Raw genomic sequence first — 14,686 nt, 5'->3', positions numbered from 1 at the left:
CACTGTTACGGTACCTATATATATATACAGTATACTAGTACTTCACAACAGATACTCAACATACACGTTATGACATGTCTGTCTAATAGAGACATTCAGAATAACATCTTTCCTTCAAATTGTAGTGTACATGTACTGTGGTGCATCTTTCCAATTATTTCTATTTCTTAGAGATTACTTACTTTAAGACAATTGCAAGGAAGGCAAGACCTCCAAAACATAAATTAATGAAGTTTCAGTCTGTACATATTCTTAAACACTTGTTAATACATTGGCTTGCAAGTTTATAAACACTCTGCAACGTATGACCCACTACACACCAAGTCACATGCTTCATCTGCATAACGTGACGTCACGGAAGGGGTGGACGAGCTGGGAAGTCGAACATTTGGGTAGGCCCAGTTTTTGCGTTGGAAATTACAGTTCAACTTTGTTTCAGTTACTACCACGATTGACTAGTATAGAGCTGACAACACTTTGTCCTTATTCTTGATAGAGATGAAATCTATCTACCTAACACCAACATACGCTAACACATCTAGATCCAAATTTTACTTCAATGTGATAAAATATTTACTATTCTCTTAAGCATTGTGTGAATTATTTTGCAAAGTGAACACAAGATGTAGATGGAAAGTGTTTGATAGCTTTGGTCATAAGTACTTAGATGTGGATGATACAGTATAGATGTGGTTGAAACAGGCGACACTACAATTCTGGACTGACAGTCTGATTCCGGAAAATGTTTTCTTAGTAGTAGAGAGTGACCAAATGAATTTACATCTATAAGTATGGCGTAACAAAGGTAACAATAAGACGTCTTCAGGGACATGGGTAGTCCTACAGACTTCCGGAAATCTTTGTATCATTTGAAATAAAATATGTTTTCCCTTTAGATATTGGTATTCTGCATCATGATGTGGTCATCAGTGTCAGAGAATGACATTTTCTTCACAAATCTAAGAATTTCCGAAATTAGACTGTCAGCCCGGAATCATAGTGTTGCCACTGTTTTCAGCAATCTCAACAGCTGAGTTTAAACACTCGGCTTGTGGCGGTCTGCCATCCTGGCTGCGCGCTTGACTTCCGGCATGCTATGGCGCTTGGTGCTCTTCAGGCTGTCGATTCTCTGGTGTCCGAGCTGGGCCGGTAGGGTGCCTCTTCTTCGAGCTGTGGCCCGGAAACTGTTGGTCAGCATCTCCGTGTTGGTTCGGCTGAGCTCGGCGGCACGGGAACTGGTCGGAAGGAAAACACTTTAATAAAAATTCATCTGGGTTGGTAAATTACATTATGATTATGGAAATGCTTAAACTTAAACTGAAATCCAGGCTATATCGTCGTTAGGCCGGGCCCAAGAAACTACCGCGTCAAACTATTACCGGGTGCAAATGATGCCTCGGCGGCCGAAAGCGCCATCTGCCCCGTAGAGCGCCCGGCCTAACGACGATATAGACTGGACTCCAGGTTATTATTAGGTTAAACTATTCTCCAACAAAAAAATTGGACTCAATGTTATTTTTGACTGAATCACTCAGTCGTCTTCTCTGCCTCGTGAGAGGAGTAAAGAAGGGTATTTATATCGATTTCAATTTATTTATGAAGACAAGGAATGAGATATAACCTGCTCTGGTACTTTTGGCCTCAGGCTAACTTCCTGTCAGTATACCCGAGGTGCTGAGCCTGTTGAAACCAGGCACTACATTCAAGAACAACGGACTCACGAACACGCCGAAAACAAAACCTACGTATGGAGGTAATGATTCTGGTCGCTCATCGGTTACACCCCCATTTCACTAGGGCGGTGACCTCGCTGCGATCGCACAATCAAACAAACAGACACGCCGGAAACAAAACGTCTCCATCCTATTGAAATGGGCCCTAAAGCCAGAAGAGGTCATGCTTGTTAAAAAAAAACATTAAAGCTCTTCCGCACCAGATGGTGCATAGCGCGGCGCCCATCACCGTTTCAATAGCCCTTGGGCCAGACAACGTTGTCACTACCTGTCCACTGATAATGGTGTGTGTTTAACTGCAGTATTCTTTCCCAACTGCTGATTGCTAAGCAGAGAAAGCAGTATGTAACGTTACATGATGAAGTTCCATTTTAAGGCTTTTGGTATGGCTCGGCCGGGGATCGAAGTCATGACCTACCGTGTGGAAGGCGAACAGTAGACTGACTAGGCCATTTCAACGGTTTGTTCTTGGATCATGCTTGTACTTTGGTGGTAATGGCGTACCTGCAGATGTACTTGACGTTCTTACGGAAACTCTCACTGACCAAGAAGTAGATGAACGGGTTGACGCAGCTGTTGACGTAGCTCAGGCAGAGGATGAAGTTGTAGACCCCTGTGGGTACAAAAAGGCATTCATCACTGGAGTGTCGTCTTTCTCTTGGGCTGTTCTTTAATGTTTGTACGTATGTCCTCTTACTGCAAAAGATGTTGCCCAAAAATGCAAATCCCTTGGAAGAAAAAAGCCCTGTGTATGCTGTTGTGATGTCCTATAAAGGTAACGAAAGTTACGCCTGTCGCGTAAAAAAATATAACCTATATATAATCTTTTCATGATCAATAATCTGTCATTTTTGGCGATCATAAATGGTGACATTTACCACTGCTTACAAAAAGGCCAGTCATTATACGCTGTAACAGCCAACTGTCATTCCATCAAATTACAGCTCCACTCGTATATCACTAAAATGTCAGACAAAGTGATTGTGAGCATAGGCGAAAATATATCAAGTCTACCAGAATTACTGTGTCTTTGCATTTTATTTGCCTTCTGCTGTTCGTTTGGCATGTCTTTATACTCCAGGCAGAGATTCTCAGAAGAGGCCTAGAAAATGAGAAACCTATCCCACACTTACATACGAGACGGATTTTTTTCAGGTTTATCCTTCTGGACTATTATAACTGGGGCTTTCCCTTACCCATGAGTACTTTGGTCGGCGGCAGCTCGGCTACAAGGTTGACGATCTGTCCGACGTAGAACGGCAGCCAGCACACAACAAACGTGACGATCACCGCCAGGATCATCTTCGTCACCTGAAGGACAAAACATCGTTGAATCATCAAATGGATTGTAGTTATTGAATAAAGTGCAGAGTTTTTGAATGAATTTTAAGAAATGCCCTGTTATTCATACCCCAATTCAGTCGGGTAAGGCTGCAATGGTATGTGCGTGCACGCATGTTGCAAATAAACCAGTCATCATCATAACTTTATCTCGAGAAGAAAGAGTTAGTGGCATCGTTTGATGCAATGGTTAGATTGTTTGGCCCAGAATCGATGGCCCTGGGTCCGATCCCTCCTGTTGGTTTTGAGCGTTTACTTAGTATTCGACACATCTTGCTTTTAATCACTGCACCTATGTCAAAAACTCATCCAAACCAATATCAGATAAATATCGTCTGCCCGATATCGCACCTTATGTTTTCTCCTCGTTTCCTGTTGTCTTCTCGAGGCGGATAACTTCACGTCTCCCTCGAAGAATAGCTGGTTGGACTGTCGTCCCAGAGCCTGCGCGATCTTCACGGAGCAGAAGGTGATGACCACCACGGGTAGGAGGAACCCCAGGATGATGCAGTACACAATCCAGGCTCGGTCCCAACTGTCATCCGGCCATTTCAGCATGCATCCGGTAGTATCTACAACAGCAGGTAGCCTGTGTTACTCAATCTGTCGCTGTCAGGGACAGATTGGGTCTCCTCCCTGAGAGCTTGTGCCCATACACCTCTAAGTCAAGATAACCATATTTCCTTTTCTAGACTCATCAGTAAGAGTTCAAGATTCTTACCAACCTCTAAGAAAATCAGTACAATAGGATTCTCTAGATCTGTATCTATGAAACCAGCCATCACAGTCTCCAACACCATGGTAACAGACATAAATAAACAGTTGTTCTGACCTAGAGGTAGTGACCATCAAGTGTCTAGGGACCCGACCCGTGGAAATGATGCCAGAAGTTTGATTTATAGTTAGGCTACCGGATGCATAAACAAATGATGAACAGTTTCCCGATTAATTCATATTGATTTTCCAGTTTCACAGGGGAAGGAGGAAGGTATATTTGGTTTTCAAGCGGTCATCTCTCTACCACCATCAACAGCATTTAAGGTTTCGTATTTGCCTTCTTAACTTAGTGCTCTACTTTTACAGTGCATAGTGAATAGATCTACATGTAGTTCAAGACGACAATCATGTACTTAGTCCGTTGGGGCACATACAGTAGTTACTCAGTCAACGTTAAAGTAAGATTAACCATATACATGAAGTGCTTACCCACGAATGTCTCGACCCCAGCGAAGTACGGGACGGGACAGATGATGGCGCAGGAGGCCAGCCAGATGCAGAGGCAGGTGAGTTTGGCACGGCAGGGCGTCCGCCACCGGAGGGACTTCATGGGGTACACGATGGCCAGGTAACGGTCCACACTCATGGCCTGTAGAACAAGAGATGTGGCAATGGCATAGGCAACATAGGACTGGACAAGGTAACAGTCTACACTCATAGCCTGTAGAACAAGAGACGTGACAATGACATAGGGAACATCACACATTGCTCGGTAATGGTCCACACTCATAGTCTGTAGCTATAGAGCAAGAGACGTGGCAAAGACTTTGGGAACATCATGACATTGTCTACACTAAGCATTTTTAATAAGAAACATGTCAATGGCATCAATAACATAAGACCTGGCAAGATAACATAGCCTGTGCAACAAGAGATGTGGAAATGGAAGACTCAGCTAAGTAGCAGTCTAGACTCGTAGCCTGTATAATAAAAAAAGTGTAATGTCATCAGGACCATGCAAGGTAATGGTCTGCCTCTATATATGCGGCCTGTACAACAAGAGACGTAGCAACGGTGTGGTGGACATCACACATGGCAAGGCAAAGGCAAAGGTGGTTCTCATGCTGCTACATTGGACAAAATCATAATTTCGATATTAGGTATAATCGTTTTAGGGGAGAGAAGAAGACAATTGGATTATTTAAACTGCAATGTTGAATACGTACATCTTAAACTAAACTACGATTATTTATTTGAAAATTTCTCAAAAGATTGAAAGTTTTAACACTTTTTTCTCCCTTTGCGAACTCGCGATATTATACTGATGGAAACTTTTATTGATACTTAAAGTCGGCAGCCTTTCTACATGACGACACGGACGTCATAGGTGGTAACGCTAACAAGCCTGCGGCGTTCTGTTCCCTGCAGGGGATTAAAACCTTTGTCAAGTTTACACTTTAATTCCAGATAAAGGGCTAAGCAATCATGGGAATCCACTCCCACCGGAGTTTGTTAAGGGTTGCCGCACCCTAATTGAACACCCTTGACGTTCGAGATCCTAATTGAACGCCCTTTACGTATGAGATCCTCGCCCGGCTTCGATAGAGCACGCGGTCTGTCCGGTTAAGCTCGGTCATTCCTCCCTAGAAATGATAAACGACTCGGAAATATTACATTCATGTCGTTTCGCTCGGCCGCCAAGATTCACCGCATATCGAGAGAACTATGAAAACGATCCATTCATGTCGGCTCAAGAGACAAGTGATACCTAACTATCCATCCAGGCAGATATAATACGGCAGGAAGTAAGCCAGAACAGCCGTTACTCCCATGCAAAAAGATGATAGCACTGATCAATGCCCGTGCCTGCCCTGTTATAAGTAGCAGGCCGAGATAAAAATCAGACGTTGCTTCTTCAATGTTAGTTTGCACCCTTTGAATTGTTTTGACCGTTGTCATTTTGAAAGGGCAAGATCTAATGTGCTTTTTGGAATAGATAAAATGTAAGTAGTCCCATGGCCTTTATGAGTGGGCTGTTATTCACTGCAGGGTCTAGGGCACGGTAATGGAAGGCAGAGCCCAGCCCTCTCCTTCAAACACCTTTTGCCTGATGATTTGGTACCCATTTTTACACCTGGGTGGAGTGAGGAAAACCATATAAAGTGCCTTTCTCAAGGACACAAGGTCCAAAAACCAGGATCGGCAGGAATCGAACCCGTGACCTTTAGATCCGCCATTCGACGCCACTTCAGAATAAAGTTATTCAAAGTTCTATCTGTCCAGTCGTAAAGGATATATAAAATGGCCAAGCGGCGCTGAAATATCAGATTCTCATCAGTTGTATAAAATGCCCACAAGAAAAACTTTCCAAGATCCCATTTGGTGTTCATGCTTGCAAAATAGCCTTCCAGGCGGTACAGTTTTTCCTTAACCCACCCCTGCTGGGGTAGATTTGTCCCGCACATCATCTAAAGTAATGAAAACGTTTCTGACCGGCTGTACAACTAGATAAAAAGATCCACAGAGAACTTAACGCTTCTGTTCTGCCGCTGGGCTGTCTGCATGGTTTAAAGCATGAACACCTTCAAAGCCCACGTTGCGCAAACGAACATCGGTCCTACGGCCATTACCATAACCTCTGCTTGACCCGCCAGGTTTAAATCACGGAACTATAACAATCTCATTCCAATCCTTACAAGTTTTATTATATGGCAGGCTCCGCAAAGGTCGGAGAAGGGCGTTACGCCCGCAACGCTGATTCTTATCATTAATTTGACTCGTATTCAAAGAGCTACTTCTCGGTTCAGTAAAGAGTAAGAATCCCGTAGGATTAATCATTTCGTCTCGTAGACTGTGTCGAATTCCCAATTTGAGACCTGTTGCGCAGAAAGAGCACCCGCGGTCCCGTAACGTCCATTATAAAACTAATTGTGTTGACCTGTGTGGCTCGTCTGCTACCCAATGGGACAGCCAGCCCGTGTAACTACACCGTGCTTCATTTTAGGGTGATTATGAAGACGAAAATTGGATACAACATTGGGAATATATGATGAAATTTACATTACAGAAGGGAATACGACACTGCTTCGTATAATTCTGTGCTTGTTAACGGTCTGAGGAGTATTACATTGCCGTCTATAAGTACGCTTCTCTGGCAGGGCCAATTTCTTCTACTTATTTTAGCCGGCATGAATTGTTTTTTTACAAAGACTTCGTCGTACCTCCTTAAAATCACCTGCCACTTTGCCAACTGACTGCAAAGTAATAAAACAGCGGTCTCACGTGAGCTTACAGCATGCCTCGGCGACATTTAGGACGTTTCAATAATTTTCCTTTGTTCGGGATGCATGAAGAACTGTCATAAGAAGTAAGGTAGGTATGTCCCAACAGCTGAACTGGTAGCAATCTCACAGTTGCGCTCCTGGTTTCGAGTAGTAGCTAACTTGGAAAAGCCGGTTCAATCCTGGGAAGGGTATCTCAGTTGGGGCTGCACCCGTCTTACAGAAGGGACGTAAAATGGGTGTCCCATGTTCGAGGAGGTGCTTCATTAAAAGGGAAGGGCTAGCAAGCCCTCGCTGCTGTAAAAGTATACCCTGCTACTGAAACAGCAAGGATAATTATATTTACTGCCCTATGTGCTACTGGGCACTATAAGGGTCCGAACGAACGAACGTCAGAAATATTAAGAGCACGATCGCGAACCAATCACTGCTGTTTATATTTTTATTTAATGAGCAGTGAACCATTACCTAAAGTCTCGTCCTCGGGATTTGAGCCCTTTCCAAGTCGAATGACCGGCAACGACCCAATTGGCCAAACTGTCGACCTTCTCGTCCTCGATAATGGTCACTGACTATTGAACCAACCAAACTGCAATTGCAGAACGGAGCAATTTTTGTAATAGATCCTGTTTCACTCAAAAACAACCTCATCTTCCTGGCAAAATGCCATTGCCCTGCGTTATTGGAAAACCTGCAGCGACCCCATTAGACCGTATCAGCCGGTCATGGTCGGATATGTGGCGAACACCGCTTCTCCAAAATCAATTTTAGTCCTCGGAATTCAAATCGCGGATGTGCATCTGACCCCAAGTCAGTAGAAATCCGTGTGTAGAAAGGATAACTCTGCAAGCACAACGGTAATCACGTGTTGCTGCATGGTCATGCTTTGAGAGTTTCAACGCTTCACGGTTACTTTGTTGTGAATTAATAGATCTCCGGAATTTTTGGCTTTTTCATTAATCGCCTTTTGAGGATAAGTCGGTTGGGAAAAGGAAACACTCGAAAGGATTCCCGCTGGCTTCTATCTTGGGGTGTACGAAATGCAAGTCTGTGCGATTCAAATGCTTTTAGGGAGGGTGTGTTGGATACGGTTTATGCGAAAGAAATCCACAAAGGCTCTCTTCAGCAAGTAGCAAATTGGAAACGGCAGGAGACAAAATCGCGACTTCAGCAATTCAGGAGACCACACGAAAGAGGTTTTCTTTGAACACGGGCTTAAGGCACCGTGGCAGATAGAGTACGCAATTCTGGAACCTCTGATTAGAGTTAGGTAGAGTGCTGATGCTTTGGAGAGATTTCTAGCGGACGGCTGTTACAGGCACTTTTAGAACGTTGAACTTCTTCTCATTTTCGCCTTAAAATGTTGGAAAACCTTAATGTTTAAATTTTGAAATGTGATAGCGGCCATAACTGCCCCAACCGTAAAGTTAACGTTTTCTTCTTTTCACACCCTTTCGAAGCTTAATAAAATGTCAGCTTCTTCTTTGTCATTGTCAATGTCAATTGTGAAGCGTGAGCGTGGCTGCTACGATCCAAGTCAGGTAGTCAGACGGTCTCCTCTGGCTGCGTAACATATCAAACGACTTATGAGCGCACCAATGGGCGTATGTTTTGGAGAGGGGCGTGACGAACAACATGTTTCAGCTCGTGAGCACTCCTTGAAGGGATAAACTCTTGAATGACGGATTGAAGGGATTTACCTACCAATCCAGTTAGATGTCAGATGCTACGGTTGCTTAGTTCTCTTTGCCACTAAAAGTAATAACATTGGATTTGGTAATGATTCGCATTGTCCTAGGGGACAGCTGAACAAATGGGTAGAAGGCTTTAGAGCTTTGGAGCTTCAGAGAAGAGTGTTGTTTTTGTTTTTGTTTGTATTGCATACCCGGTAAACCGCATGAAGGCGTAACACAACAGGTTTGTACTGAAGAGTACAAGCTGCATATCCGGACAGATTTATATGATCCACACACACCGGGAAGGACCCCTACTCTTTTCGTTGGTGTGTTGGGTTCTTTAACGTGCTTGAGGCGTGGCTCTCCTCAAACACGGAACCTCCATTTAACGTCCCATCCGAGGGACGTCCCTAACCGAAGCTAGGTACTCATTTTCACCTGAGTAAAGTGAGGAAAGTCGTGTAAAGTGCCTTTCCCAAGGGCACAACGTCAACGGGACAAATCAGGGAACCCCGGATTCGAACCCATTATCTCTGGGTTCTGGGGTCAAACACCCTGCCACTACGCCACCGCGACGCCGCTTACGTTGTCACCTTACGTATTTGCAATACATATTATGTATACACAGAAAGCTTATAATTCATTGCAGGCGTAATAGGATAATCCGATGTTTATCATGTGGTTGTGTTATATTGAAGCTATAATGAAACTTATAGCTCACGCCGTGTAAGACCTTCTTTTGATCCTTGTCGTCTTTCAATATGTGTCCTACATGGCATATGGGTGACATTGGATCTGCTCAGCCACCTGTGACCTTCCCAACTGTTTCCTAATGCTAGTGCGTGTGACTGAAAACGTCCGCCCATAAAAAGAATCTGATTAATGTTGATGTTTGGCAGACTGTCGATACTTAAGATGACATGAAAGATGTCCTCAACCTGCTTCTCGTCAGGACGCCTCGTTGGAGCTTTGATGACCCGTAACCAACCAATGACGATGTACCAACTAATAAAGATCGTTGATACGTATCAGGCTGATGATTCTGCGAATGCTAGAGATGATGGTATCAAACTATGGCGCAGTTGGATGCTTCAACATGCGCGCCATTGCAGCGTTGATGACCCATAACCAAACAATTACAATGAACCAACTAACGAGGATCGTTGATGAGTACCAGACTGATGATTTTGCTAAGGATAAAGATGATGTTATCAAGCTGTTACAGATCTGGATGCTTCCGGAGATGTCACAGATCTCTGTGCAGATCCAATGTCACCCATGTATAGAACGACAAGGATAAGTCTGAAGTATACAATGAATTTCAAGCTTTCCGTAGGTGACCTACAGTTTTGGAGATTGTGGTGTTTCCATCTCATTAATGTCTACCTCCCTCTCGGAGATATCTCTGTAACAGCCTCACAGTTGAGATCCTATTTTTAAACTGGAAGACCCCGGCTCAAACCCTGGGACAGGACATCTTGGTTGGGGCTGCACCTGTCTTTCAGAAGGTGCCTCGAGCACGTTAAAGGGAAGGCCTAGCAACTTCTCCCTGTAAAAATATACAGGAAGGAAACTTGCCGACCTATGTGTCATTAGGCACTACAAGGCAAACAACAACAGCACACACACACGCCCAACGTCTAAATCAGATATATCAAGGGACTAGCTCTTCAGTAATGATAGCTCTTCTGTCTCTGTTTATTCATGTCACGATTGGATGAATGATCAATGACGTGTGAGCTCCTTTGATCAATCAGGTGCAATCTGACAGTCGACCTTCTGGGATGTCGGTTATATCCGATTCTCCTTGAAACATAACCTTCAGGTCTCGTCACATCATCCCTTGATGAGCCAGGTGAATTTAAAGTCCATCAAATAACCAAACCATCGGATGTATCTACTCTGAAGAAAACTTTCCCTTTCTAACTGTTGCGGTGTGTTCTTTAGGGAAGCTCTTCTGTTGCCATCGTCTTTTCATGCCTTTAAGCTTTGAAGTACGACTTTCGTGATTTGTCAGCCCTTCACTGCGTTCTCAAACGGACTGCAGCGTCTCTGAAAAGGGTTTATTGATTTAACGTATTTGCGAAAAGGGGACACAAAACGGGAACAGTCTGTTTGTGAAATTGTGTATCTTTCACTTGAGCAGTCACGGTACATTCGTCTTGAAAGCCCCAGTGAAGCACTCAGCATATAAATTATTTGTAAGTCCAATTTGAGATCTCGTAAGCAAGCCTAATGCTATCTTTTGATTTCATTCCTCTTTCATCAATGAAGTACCCTGCTCTTAAGATGTTGTGGTCGTTGACAATCAGTGACAAGATGCAGCACACTGTGAGTCCCTGCACGGTTTCCATATGACGAGCATAGAAAAACCCATTCACGGAGGAATCGCAGCAACATTGATAATTATATGACCTCAATGAAAAGCGGCCTGCGTGCCGATTTGAGCTTATCATGAATAAACAAAGGTTCAAACAAACAAACAAACAAACAAATATTTTGGTTTTCATATTTCCCAAAGGACAAAGATACTGCGATTTCCTAAACCATTTATGAGTCAATAAACCGCTGTCTAAATGGGACCAAACTTGAGAAGTCACGGTACATTCGCCTCGAAAGCCCCACGCAGTGAATAACTCAGCATAAAGATTATTTGTAAGTCCCATTTGGGATCTGGTAAGCAAGCCTAATGCTATCTTTTGATGTCATTCCTCTATCATCTTCGAAATACCCTGCTCTTGAAATGTTGTGGTCGTTGACATTCAGTGACATGATGCAGCTCACTGTGAGTCCCTGTACGGTTTGCAAATGACGATCATATAAAAGAACCATCCATAGAGGAGTCGCAGCATGCAACATTGATAACCATATTTTCGTTTTTCATATCCCCCAAATGACATTCTGCAATTTCCTAAACCGCTTTTTGGTCAATAAATCTCTTCCTAAATCAAATTGGAATAATACAAATATTGCACATTTGTGTTGTGACTGGGCCTTCGGGTAAAAATAGTTCGAACAGGGATTTGTGTATTGGACCAACTAGTGTAGTGAGATCAGGAGAGGATAATCACAGACAGTTTTATTCCGCAGTGGGTTTGATACTTGACCTTCCATTGATTTTACCTTCTGGATCGAAGAGGATCACAAGGTCAATGTCAATTATTTCAAAAACCCAAGGGTGGGCACTTGGCAGAAATAATTACTCCCCTTAAAGTGCTGAAATTGGATAATCAGCTTGTACCAACGGTTATTTAATTCGTATGGTAACAGTTACTCGAGCAACTGAATAGATTTTGAAAACGGTCAGACGTTTCAGGAAGCATTCACTACCTTTCGTCAGTGACTTCAGTTAGCCTGGAGTCCAGCCTTTTAGCTTTCCGTTCGCTACCCAAGCTCCGGGTAGCGGACGGAAAGCTAATAAGGCTGGACTCCAGGCTAGCTTCAGCAAGATCTGTAGTTTTAACCCCAAACTATGAATTCATTATGTAAATAAGGTGGAGGCAAGTTTAGAAAGTCTAATAGGAAACCAAGAAGGACAAGGTCAAGAAGAAGTTGCCAATTCACGCCATGCCTTACATCACTCAACAATCACTTAGGAAGCTCAAAAATGCAGTAACAACAGGACGGCTACAATAGATTCGCTATGGCCATTAGAATGGAATTCATATTGACCTCCACCCCTTTAGACAGAAACGTGCTGCCCAAAGAAGCAATTTTCGTGCACGCGACATAAATCTTCAGTACTAAAAGCGTTTATTTTTCAATAGCAAATGCTTCATATAGCTCTAGGTCACTTTCCTATCGGAATTCTTGAACTACGTGATACAGAAGCGATTAATCATTGTTTTCACCAATGGCGACTTTTTAAAAACTTATGTTGTATGTTTGATTGCTTGTTTGCATTTAGAGTACCTCCAGAAGTGAAGATAATATTTTTTCACCATTGTCTGGTCTTAGACAGACCTTGTAATTCTGAAATGTCTTTTGGGGGGGGGGGTCAATCAAAGTTTCCGATCGCAAGATTCAGGATAGCGTTTTATCAATCCATAGGTACGTAAACAGGATAAAGTTGCGTCTAAAGCTACTGAAATTATAGCATTTGTTTTGATGTATTGTTGGTTTCGTAGAGCACATCATACAGACTGACCAGTTTATGCAACAGACGTACTTGTTTTTTGTTGATTAGTTGTTTTATTGGACAGACAACGAAATGCATGAATGAGATAATAAGTCTTATAATATGATCATAAGGTACGTATGTTATAAAAAGAACTCTTATGGCCAAACACACGTTGTAGGTCTCTTCAGCTAGAATGTGCCATTTCAAGTATAATACGCACATGCGTAAACAATTTTATCATCAGAATTTTTTTAAGTATAGAGAGTACATTTCCATGGAAAGAACATTTTTCCTTTCGAAGTGTTCAGGGTCTTGTGGTAATGCACATAAAACGGTACAAGTGATGCATGTTGTGTCGTTAAAGTGTGTAAAGTGCCTGCATTGCACTCAACTCCATATAAAGTGTCATTCAAGGTCTTACTGAAATGCCAACGCCTTGTGATCAATCTTATGAAAGTCTAACTGCAAATTTCCAAGCTGGAAAATGTTTTATAAAGCTTCCTCGGGAAGTAAGCGAGACGAGGGATTTATGGGGATATTTGATACGTAAAAAAGATCCTCCCGAACGACATGAAAAGTTTACCAACCGACAGCTGGCAGCAATCATGGTTACCAGATAGCTGTTGTAGACGTCCATCATTCAGAGTTCCATGTGTATTCTGACGCTGGGGAAGCCCGTGTAAACGCATTTTGATAGATTGTTTACTCCAACATTGAAGGTAGTAAACGTTTCATAAGCTCATGCTACCTATAATGAGCCGATATATATATATATATATATATATATATATATATATATATATATATATATATATATATGGAGGAATGACTTTAAAATATCTGGAATTCGACAAGGCCGATAGAAAGAGAGGAAGAAATCGAGATTCGACTAGCAGCAGTTATGGTTGGCTGGGGGGGGGGTCATCTTACCTCCTTTACGCAAAAGATATAATCGTATCATCGCAGATACAGACCTGTAATGTTCACAATGCCTCTGTACAATCTAATCATCATACTCTTACTTCATCAAGTTTCTGATCCCTGTAAATAAAGCTGCGTAAATAATACTCATTATACAGTACTGTTTAGCAATCTACCCTAAATTGTATCTGTCATAATTGGGGCATAATAAAGTTTGATAAAGATTGATTTCAAAGGTGGCGTTCAATGGCTAGGTTAGCGGGCACGAGCTCGATTCTTAACATTTCTAGTTAAACGTTGTGCCCTGGGAAAGGTATCTTACACGACTTTTCTCACACCACCCAGGGAAAAATGGAGAGGTAAAAGGAGGTGGAAGGAGAGAGATGGGCTTCGCATTCCAATGCCATGCCCTAGACTGGGTGGATTAACAACCCACCTACATACAGCCTAAAAAATTAAATGGGTCTACTTTTACATTTTAGAAAAGTGGAATCTGAACCAAAGTTTATCCCAAAGTAACCACCTACCATCTGCTTCAAACATTTACATAGAAAACTGTCAACACTCCTCTGCACGGATTCCCGGTTGGGATGCCTTCCCCAGTGGGAAACCTATTGACGTGCAGCTGACATTTTGGAGGGTTTTAGATGCGACCTTCCTGGCAGCTTAAAACAGAGGCGTGCGCGCATTTACTGATCTACAGGTGACATTAGAGTGTGGGTAATCACTAGGGACTGGTAATACTAGAGCTTAAAAGCAACAAGGATGGAAAAGGGCGTCAAAAAGGTCATAAGCAGCACGCTTGCGGAAATGGTGGCAGATATGGATGGAAAATGCATCCTACAACTCTCCTACAACAAAACTCATCCTACAACATACCAACTCAGTCACGTCGGC

At 42.8% G+C, this 14,686-nt stretch overlaps 1 protein-coding gene across 3 annotated transcripts in view; it reads right to left on the bottom strand.

Annotated features, from left to right (window-relative positions):
- Positions 1 to 116: 116 nt before the first annotated feature.
- The window catches only part of LOC136439527 (somatostatin receptor type 2-like), a 57,617-nt gene continuing 43,047 nt past the window's right edge, over positions 117 to 14,686 (bottom strand). For all 3 annotated transcript variants that reach the window (XM_066434964.1, XM_066434948.1, XM_066434956.1), the window contains 5 exons: positions 4,281 to 4,440; positions 3,426 to 3,646; positions 2,930 to 3,044; positions 2,238 to 2,346; positions 117 to 1,235 (listed from right to left, as the gene is read on the bottom strand). In XM_066434964.1, the coding sequence (XP_066291061.1) occupies positions 1,037 to 1,235; positions 2,238 to 2,346; positions 2,930 to 3,044; positions 3,426 to 3,646; positions 4,281 to 4,440 (804 nt within the window). In that variant the 3' untranslated portion in view covers positions 117 to 1,036. The remainder of the gene's footprint in view (positions 1,236 to 2,237; positions 2,347 to 2,929; positions 3,045 to 3,425; positions 3,647 to 4,280; positions 4,441 to 14,686) is intronic.

The sequence above is a fragment of the Branchiostoma lanceolatum genome, chromosome 1 (genome assembly GCF_035083965.1).
Source record: "Branchiostoma lanceolatum isolate klBraLanc5 chromosome 1, klBraLanc5.hap2, whole genome shotgun sequence".
Classification (NCBI taxonomy): domain Eukaryota; kingdom Metazoa; phylum Chordata; class Leptocardii; order Amphioxiformes; family Branchiostomatidae; genus Branchiostoma; species Branchiostoma lanceolatum.
Note: the sequence above shows the minus strand (reverse complement) of the source record. Positions and strands in the feature narration are given on the sequence as shown.